Raw genomic sequence first — 9,542 nt, 5'->3', positions numbered from 1 at the left:
GGGAAGGAAGCATGCCTGTATGGATGTTTCTCCCCTCGTGCCGCTCTCTGTACGTCGCCACTACCTGTCATGCCAAGTGATTTTGGGAGTGAGGTCGTCATCGAGGGCGTGACTCCGGTGCTACAATGTATGCCTGAGTTGCAGGTGTTAAGTGTGGAACCATCTTCGCCTATATCGATGGTGCTCTCGAAGGTGGGCTCTCTTGGAGCGATGACGATTGCCTCTCCGCCCTCTCCGCCTCCGTTGGAGCCTAGTCAACCGGAGTATGCATATGTGGAGGGTGATGGTCCAGTCACTACTAACAGGCGATCGCTTGAACCCTTTGGAGGTGTGGTCCCTATGGCTGATAAAATTGTTGTGGCCGAGAGTGTTGGTGCCTAATCCTGGTGTCCTTTTAGCCACCAAGATTTGTGAATTCCTCGCCAATCTGGACTCTGAAAATTCTGGAAAGACGATTGGATGCCTCTTAGAGGAAAAAGCTTTGAGGGAGAAGCACAAGAAGGGTGGCGCTAACTCTAGATCTGGCATCCTCAAAGAGAAATCTTGTAGGAGCAAAAGCAAGAAGGATAGCGCTAGAGGGGAGGCGCAAATGGTTCCATGATGGATGGCTCTCAGCTTTCTGAGTTGCGGATGTGTGCTCGGGCATGGGTGTGGTTTTTGTCGAGTTGCATTGTGTCGATTGGTTTTCTTTTGTAGTACAGAGACCCATATGTTGCGGGTTGCAGTAGTAGTGTGTTGGGTGCTTCGGTCCCGTGGCTCCATGATTTGGGAGTAGTTCACATGTGGATGGGGTCGTGCTTTTGAGCATGGTTGTGATGGTTTTCGCCCGGTTTTCCACAAATTAAGTGGGCAACTCTCTTCTTCTTAATTAATGGATGAGGCAAAACGTTTGCCTCCGTTTCAAAAAAAAAAATCCTGAACTGTTTTCGTTGTTGAATTTCTCGCATCGAGATCTTCGAGAGTACATCCCTGTTAATAGGTTTTGGTGAACTTTTTTTATCCTTTATTGAGATGTTAATAGGTTTTGGTGAACTTTTTTTACTCCTGTGCCTCCACTAGAAGCAAATATGCACCTCTCACAGAAGTAAAAAAAAAATCATGTTTTTTCCTTTCCGAGAGCCACAATTGTTCGTCTCGCGGAAAAAAGGATGTGCTTCCAGAAGAAGCAAAATATATGCCTCTCACGAAAGAAAAGAAAATGCATTTTTCCATGAGATTTTTTCCAGATTTTTATTGAGTCAAAACCTAGGGAAAACTAGGAAAAAAACCCAGAAAAATTCATTTAAAATCTGAAAATTCGTAAAAAATCCGGGAATGCTCAGCACGCTGACACGTGGTGGCGACGGCTGAGAGCGTGCTCTTGGCCCACCCAAAATAACCCTTGAAGGAGCCTTGCAAGGAGTACTCGTTCTTTAGCTGCTCACAGGACAGTTCATAGAATAGCTGCAAACCCATACGTTCATTTTTCTAGACTTTGATAAAACCACACACATTTCACGCTTTTCTTTGCCTTTAAATGGCATGTCACAAACTGAATCCACCTCTCTATTTTTAGGTTTGGGCCCACCTGTCATTCTACTTTGGACAGATTTGCCCTCCGTTCTTTTTATCTACGCTATGCTTGCTCTCATCTGGTTCGGTAAGCTCGACCAGATACACATGCGCGAAAGGCAGAAATGCCAGCGACCTCGGCAGTCAGATTTGCTTCACAACACGACATGCTTTGGCAGACAAATCTGCCCTTGATACAGAAGTAAATATTCTTTGTGATGCAGCCAAGTTTACTGATGATGATCCAACTGGAATACATACATATTTCCAATAAATTTAGCAGCGAAATCTAGAAAATGTCACCGAATATAGGGTATAATAAGGACCAAATAATTCCTTGATGCCAGCATCACGAACAAGTCGGTGTGAGAAAACAGAATGCTGGATGGCAGCAGGTAAAGCCATGTATTCATGTCTATGTCACTGAACTGGATGCTGTTGCAAGTCCCATAGCAAGTTAGCAACTAAGTTACCTTTTACCATCTTCTACAACCAAACAGAAATTAATTTTCGAAAAAAAAAAGAAGTTCTATGATGCGAATGGATTTCTCGGTTCTTGAGATCATCCGGTCTATTGAAAATTCTCCTCTGGCCATCTTCTCCCGACTAAAAAGACCTGAGCACAGCTATATCGAATGCTAGTCTGCCTTTTTGCTCTGATGATCAGGATCTCCACCTTCTTCCTTCTCTTCAGCTTGCGCCTCGCTGAACTCCAGCAGCTGGCAATGTAAAACAGTCAGAAACAACAAGCCTCGCAGTTTTGACAGTGCATTATAGTTATAGCTATGATATGCTCAGAAACAAGATGAAACAAAGAACATGGGACATGAGGAAACGAAAAAAATAATATCTGACAGAGGGGAACAAGCTTAATTACCGGTTTTACTTCCGCGTTCCATAAACAGTGCACAGCGACGAAGCCAATCACGCCAGGAACGATGTATAACAGAGCAGGCTGCGTATCATCAGAAACGAAAGGAAGAGAACAAAATAGGTAATAATATTCTAGAGACTAGAGGATATAGAGAACGACAAGATGAGAGGATATATTAATAGCAATAGAACTGACCTGCGCGGCTCGGAACCAGTTCATCACAACTATTGTTACTGTCAAACCCGCTGTGTATCCCAGAAACGCGCTGTTGAAGTAACCGCGGCTCTTGATCCCTCGCGAGATGTCGAAACGCAGGGCGAGCACGACAAAGATGCCTGCAATCAGAATTATATAAATTTAGATGTACATTTATACGTTAAGAGGTTACATGCTTATGGAAACATGGGAGGGCACTGCTTGTGTTTTCAGTATTGAATAATGGAGGACTGCTTAGGGAAAGTATTTGGTGCGTTGCATCAAAAACCTCTTTTTATTTTGGTTATACTGACAGATATGAGTCTAGGGATGAAAACGGTGCGGAAACGGATGAAACTGGGTGCTACCATATTTGTTTTCATATTTTTTTGCAGAAGCGGAAACGAATACAGAAACCCCAGAAACGAATACGAAAACAAATACTACCGGAAACAGACACGAAGCGAATACAGAGCGAACACGGAAACAAAACGTTTTCTTGACCAGAACTTAAAACCCCCTTGAATCATAGAGAAATATAGACAAAAAACAAACAAATTTATGGAATTTTTAACATGACTACAAAATAATATGGTTGTGATAGCAACATAGGATAGTATTGTAGTAGTACATGACAATTCTGTATAGGGTCTAGTTGAGCATGTGTGTGGTAGTAAAATTTGGTCATCGAATGACCATTCTTCTCATTCTACTCATTGTGTCATTGCGTGTTGTTCAGTAGTTAGGCTACAAAGCAGCCATAGGCCTATTGTAGAAACAGAAATTCCATATTTACGGAAACGGAAGTTCCACCGGAAAACAATGTTCCGTTTTTATTTCCGTTTTCACATAAAAAATTCATTTCCATTTCCGTTTTGCAAATTTTCATTTCCGTTTTCATATTTCCTCTGAAAAAGTGGAAACTTTCCACTCCATTTTCATCCCTATATGAGTCTAATACATCGTTTCAGTAAAAACATTTTCACAAACCAAACTCATTCCTGGGAAATGAGGATGTATCAATTGTCTGAGCATCCATGTTAAACATTTGATTCAGTCTAGTTATTAGGATCTACAAAAAGCAAGAATCCACAGCATAAATCGTCATTATACAACATAGTAGTTTCAAGCTAAGTTTGGTTGTCTCCATCTGAGAAACACCACACCTCAGTTGGCATTTTCTGCGTGCAACTGGAAGTAGTCCAATCATAATTACTTTCTGCTGTTATTGCATACCTACAATCCTGATATCAGGCCTGCAGCATATATTGGTCGTATTCGCAGCGAACGACAAAGGAGTGAATGCACTAAGATAGCAAAAAATTAGTTTTGTTTGCAATTGCTAATTGTAGTGAACAAGGAACCAGTCATGTGGTGGAATTACAACAGCCTAGCATGTCACCAAAGTCTGAACAGGTAATTGTTGCTTTTCTGTTTTCAAGCAAAATACATGATCTCCTATCCATAACAACAACAACAACAAACATCACTATATCAACAACAATACTATTGTTATGACAGTTTGGCTAGAAGTTCTCCATTTATCACTAGAACAGAGTTGTCATTTACAATGTGGCTGGAATTACTATTAAATCACAAACCAGAACAAATCCAGTATCACTGCAAATATCGCTAGAATATGAGACGAAACTAGCCAACAGGTTTATCACTTTATTTTATTTTGAGTGAAACAACAGGACTCTGCTGCGTATTTTTATTGATTTTAAATAAATAATACAAGGTCCAGGTAGCAAAACAGGTTTATCACTAACCTGGTATTACGATATCACCAAGGCCAAGCATAGAGAACGGGCGTGCAGTATCTGCGGTGGGAAATAGAAGCTACACACAGAACGAGGAAAAAATATATGAACTAAAATGGAAAAAAAATGTTGGGGATAAAAGAGTGAATACACTGAGCGAAAACACTAACCTTTATTGGGGCATCAAATGATTTAGCAACACTGACCATAACTGGAGTGAAGAAAACCCAGAAGATGTCATAGAAAAAAAGTCCAGCCTGAAATTGATGAGGAAATGGAGCAGCCATTCACAAAACAATACTAAGGAATAATAAAAGAAGGATTCAGTGACAGTATATGGAACTGCAGCAACAGGACTGACGAAATGACTGAAACTAACATTTTTATAAGGCATGCACAAGCAAAAAAAGGAAAATCTGTGGATATCAGTAAAGTAGTAAACAAGTTGAACTTTCCAAATTATCCAATCCATTAGATAGTAGGATCACTGTTCAATACTACTTGCAAGAGGATGAGTGCAGCGCAGACTACATACTAGAAAAGGCAATCATGGATAGTTAGCCTGCCAATACCATACCAACAGTGGGAACCAATTTTTCTGAAGTACGGAACCAAAATCGAGAACAATCATTCAGAATATCACCACAGTAAAAGTAATTGACTGAAAGCCGATTCTATAATACAAACAAATCATGGAAATAAGGACAAGAACACTGCTATGCATTTAGTGAGCTGCTAGACAATTTGTTACGATGATAAGTGCAATCAAGAGATGCAAACTGCAGATCGTCAATATGGCCAGCAAGCACTGCATAACACTGCTTTTCTAGAAAGACGGCGAAAAGAAAGGCTAGCAAAAATTCTAGAATATCAGCTACTTCAAATTGTATCTACCCTACATACATGTCATGCTATTTTTATCCAAATTATATATATTGTACATATATGTCATGCTCCACGAAGTAAGGATTATGATAGCAGAGAGGTGAGAAAGAGAAAGATATGTAGGTGGCTGAAATAATAAAAGAGGTTTACAAGAACAGCAGAAAATAGGAATACATAAGTTTCAGCTCGTTACAAACTTTGAGTGAACACATACCAAGAGAATACCACCAGTTTTGAACGATCCTAGTGATAGCATCTCAATTCCCTGCAAGGTAAGAACTAGAGTATTAAGGTTGAACAAGTAAAAAATAGAGAGGAAAATTATTCTAGCAAGGCATATTGACCTTAAAACTCTAGAAGTAAGGACACACCTGAATACAGAATGCAACTCCCAAAACATTGTTGGCCAGCCAATGCTTCTTCATGACATACCATACGCAAAAGAAAAATCCTGGGATTGAAGCAACAACTTGAGACTTGGTAAACTCCACCGAGAGCGCTGAAATATGAAGTTAACAAGCATAAATCATCATCAGAGTCAATCTTGTAAACTTTTAATATCATCAAGAAGGTGCATCTGTGTTGTGTTTGTCAGATATGGTAAGGCTGAATTTAATAAAAACTCAAGACAAGAGTCATATTATTACATACGAAGCAACAAAAGCAACACAGATCTTGCAGATGTACCGAGATTCCAGTACACCAAGAAAAATGGCACACTATATCAAATGAAACATTGTCACAAAAAATGTATGTTTACATGCCAATTGATTACCCCAGTTTTTTGCAGAGCAACTGAGCAATATCATGTTGCCAAAATAAAGTACAGGCAGTTTCGCTGTTCACCTCTAAAATGAACTACTGGTCTACAAAAGCATGAGTGCTGAATTTTATTGAACTCTGTTCAAGTTAGAGTACTCAATACGTCAGTATTTGGACTCTTGGTTAGCACATTATTATTGTAAAGTATATATATGGCAACTTAGAAATACTAGAGATGAAAAAGAATATACAGTGCGTGAGGATAGCAGACTAGTAACATGAATTTTGCAGTATAATCTGGCATGAGCTTCAGGATATAGAGCACAAAGCAAGTGAGCATCAAACAAAATGAAGGCGGGAATCATACAGTGGAAATACGGAGCACGCCAAATGATGGCATTATCATTCCACCCTTCTGGAAGAAAACGCTTTACGGAAGGAAGCAACGTTGCGCTGCATAAGGAAGTAGGGCAACACAAATGTCTGTAAGTTCACATTTACAGTTTTAAGTGTTTATATCTATGCGGAAAAGCTATTTGAAGAACAGTTGGAATTACCAGAGAGCGGCGATCCCAAGAATGAAAAAGTAGGCGGTGAGAACAGCATTGACCAGGTCCTTGGAGAGGAACTTGAACAGCAGGAACAGAGACAGAAGCATAGCACTCCCCACCAGAGGGTACCGCATCGCGTGCTCCTTGGACATCGTCTCCTGCATAAGAAGAAACGGAAAAAGTTAATAATAAGTTGAGCAGAGCAATATGCAAGAATTTAGTGTCAATCTAGGTTAGCAGCTCAACATTGAGAGAATAGATAGAGAGGGACATGTTGCTCACAGAGGGTGGAGTGGCCTTGACAGACCGGTAACAGCCCACATAGACGGTAAGACACGCTGTGAGTATCACATTCAGGTTCGGGTTCACGTTGATGACCAGCGGCGCCAAGCTCAAACCTGCACAATGTCATAAAACACATGAATGAGGACTGCAAATTAGGAAATCAGGCGACAGGCAGGTTGATAACTGAATTGTCAAGAAATTGAACACACCAGCAAGGGCCAAGTTCGCAGCACGCTCATGTGTCCTCATCGTCGCGGCACGGTCAAGAAGATCAGCCGGGAGCTTTTTGTGACCCCTTTATTGCCAAAAATAGTCCAGGTGCTTCAGTTCAGACAGAGTGCCCTGTTCCTGCTGGAAAAAAATGAGCAAGCACCGGTGAATCAGAAATTCAGAAGCGAAATTTCACCTTGGTAGCACACTAGGATGACTAGACTGCGCGCGCTACGCCTACCCAGCTAAGCTTCCTAACAAATTACAACGAAACAATCTCAGATCACCGTCGCCGGATGGTCCGACACTCGTGAACTAAAAATAGAAACCAAGAACGCGATTTCGGGCTTAGCAACGCCCACCGTGAAGCGACGGGGATGGAGATCGGCCGAGACCGATCTCCACGACGGCAGATCTGGGGGAACGGCCGGCCGGTAGACGGCGGAGGAGGGGTTCCGACGGCGCCGGCGTCACGGGGGTGAATCCGGGGGCGGACGGTTTGCTTCACGGGTGACTCGTGAGGAAGACAAGAGGGTAGCAAGCACGTTGTACTAGTACTACTACTACTAGTAGCCCCACCCCCGATTTGAGATGGGTTCCCACGTCGAATCCCAGCCGTTAGTTTCACGCAGCAAACCACCAACAAAAACCGTCCCCAAAATCCATCAACCACGACACATACTTGGTATAGGGATCTGAATTTCAAAGCGTTTAGGTAGAAAATCGATGTCGTAAAAGGGAAGGAGGATGTTAGAATGGACCAAGATCTCGGGTATTAGCGTACCTAGATGGGATGCATCTTCTGATATCCACCGCAAATACCAGTCTTGTTCGTGGAGCTTTGCGGATTGTTCAGTCTCCTTCCTAATGGTGTGTGATGTTATAGTCGGTTGATGTATCTTGTTTCTATCTCTATCTTTGTACTTAATTTTTTGCATTTTATTGGTATTTATCATGTAATAAATGCGAGCTTCTTTTCCATATGTGCGGTATCCATTTATTTATTTCCCGTATTTAAAATGGCCGGTCTCTCTTAGGCTGGTTGTAATGGGAAGTATCATGCATATGATACTAGTATATGATACTAGTATATGATACTACATTCCTAATGCATAGTATCATATGTTGGTATCATAGAGGACTATATTTATTGCCATGCATGACACAAAGTAGCACATCATTTAATATGATACGGTATCATGATATGGTACTCAAGCCTCTCTTTCTTCAGTTAATTCTATGTCACCTCATCAAAATTGCTTAGTTGGCATGCATGATACTACCTATGATACTCCCATTACGGGCAGCCTTATCTTTTGAGTACTACCTATCTTTATATCTATTTATAAAAATTGGATAGCATTTATTGCGTAGTAATAAGTTTTCCCATAGATTTTTCCTTTGTACTTTACGAGTATAAATCAATTAACTGGAATCAAGGAAATTTGGGTTATACGTATGACGGTTTAGAAGAACAATCATTTAGCAAACAACATTGTTGTGACATTGGACTAAAGACCAAAACTGCAATAACCATAGAAATCGAGATAAACATGTTTTTTTACGTTTTGTTTATTTGTGGGAATTTATTTTTGTTTCTTTGGTCTCTTTGGGAGCTATTATAAACCACCGGAAATATTATTTGGCTGACATTCCCTGGTAGGGGATGGCAAACAAACGCGTTTTGCTGACAATTGCAATGCTAGATCGAACGGTGGCGGTTTTTAGAAGAAAATACCTTCCTCCGAAGAATTATCATGTTGTTCCAAAGAAAATGGCATGTGTTTACACTAGTAGAAAAGGGGGCAAAGGTCCAGGCCGGGTCAGCCCATTAGTCCCGGTTCAGTCCAGAACCGGGACCAATGGGGACATTGGACCCGGTTCGTGAGCCCAGGGGGCCGGCCGGGCCACGTGGGCCATTGGTCCCGGTTCGTCTGGACCTTTGGTCCCGGTTGGTGGGATGAACCGGAACCAATGGGCCTCGCTCCTGGACCACCACCATTGGCCCCGGTTGGTGGCATGAACCGGGACCAATGGCTAGTCCCGGTTCATGCCACCAACCGGGACCAATGGTGGTTCCTATATATACCCCCTCGCGCAAGAGCAGAGCACACTGCTCTGTTTTTTCTGGCCGAGGAGGAGAGGGCTTGGTGGTGCTCTAGCTCACCTCCTATGCACACAAGGTATTCGATGGAATGCCCGAGCCACACTACTCAAGCTTTCTCCTCTCCAAGCTCGACCTCCAAACTTCATTTTCCTCAATATTTGTCTAGGTTTAGCGGTCCGTCACGCCCCGTCCCCGTCTTCACCGCCGTCGATCACCCGCGCCGAGCTCATCGCCGGCACCACCGTGGTGAGCCTCTTGTTTTATCTTCTTTCTGAAAGGAAAAAATATTCTTACTTGTATGTTTACATAGATACTTGTATTATTTTCTTACTTTTACTATTGCATCTTATATAGTGCAA

The 9,542-nt window shown here is 41.8% G+C and overlaps 1 protein-coding gene across 4 annotated transcripts; it reads right to left on the bottom strand.

Annotated features, from left to right (window-relative positions):
- Window positions 1-1,848: 1,848 nt before the first annotated feature.
- On the bottom strand, window positions 1,849-7,952 carry LOC125513966 (signal peptide peptidase 1-like). Of its 4 annotated transcripts, none has more exons than XM_048679204.2 (12): window positions 7,861-7,952; window positions 7,076-7,217; window positions 6,864-6,979; window positions 6,588-6,739; window positions 6,398-6,483; window positions 5,640-5,767; window positions 5,483-5,533; window positions 4,554-4,640; window positions 4,393-4,462; window positions 2,621-2,760; window positions 2,429-2,506; window positions 1,849-2,270 (listed from the first exon to the last, which is right to left on the bottom strand). In XM_048679204.2, the coding sequence occupies exons 2-12, from the start codon at window positions 7,113-7,115 to the stop codon at window positions 2,190-2,192; spliced, it is 1,029 nt and encodes a 342-aa protein (XP_048535161.1). In that variant the 5' UTR covers window positions 7,116-7,217; window positions 7,861-7,952; the 3' UTR covers window positions 1,849-2,189. The 4 variants fall into 4 exon arrangements, with proteins under 4 accessions (XP_048535161.1, XP_048535162.1, XP_048535159.1 ...); XM_048679205.2 differs by having other exon boundaries at window positions 7,076-7,214; window positions 7,861-7,936; XM_048679202.2 differs by lacking the exon at window positions 7,861-7,952 and adding an exon at window positions 7,439-7,628.
- Between the last annotated feature and the right edge of the window lie 1,590 nt (window positions 7,953-9,542).

The sequence above is a fragment of the Triticum urartu genome, chromosome 6A, assembly GCF_056163025.1.
Source record: "Triticum urartu cultivar PI428250 chromosome 6A, HENAU_Tu73, whole genome shotgun sequence".
Classification (NCBI taxonomy): domain Eukaryota; kingdom Viridiplantae; phylum Streptophyta; class Magnoliopsida; order Poales; family Poaceae; genus Triticum; species Triticum urartu.
Note: the sequence above shows the minus strand (reverse complement) of the source record. Positions and strands in the feature narration are given on the sequence as shown.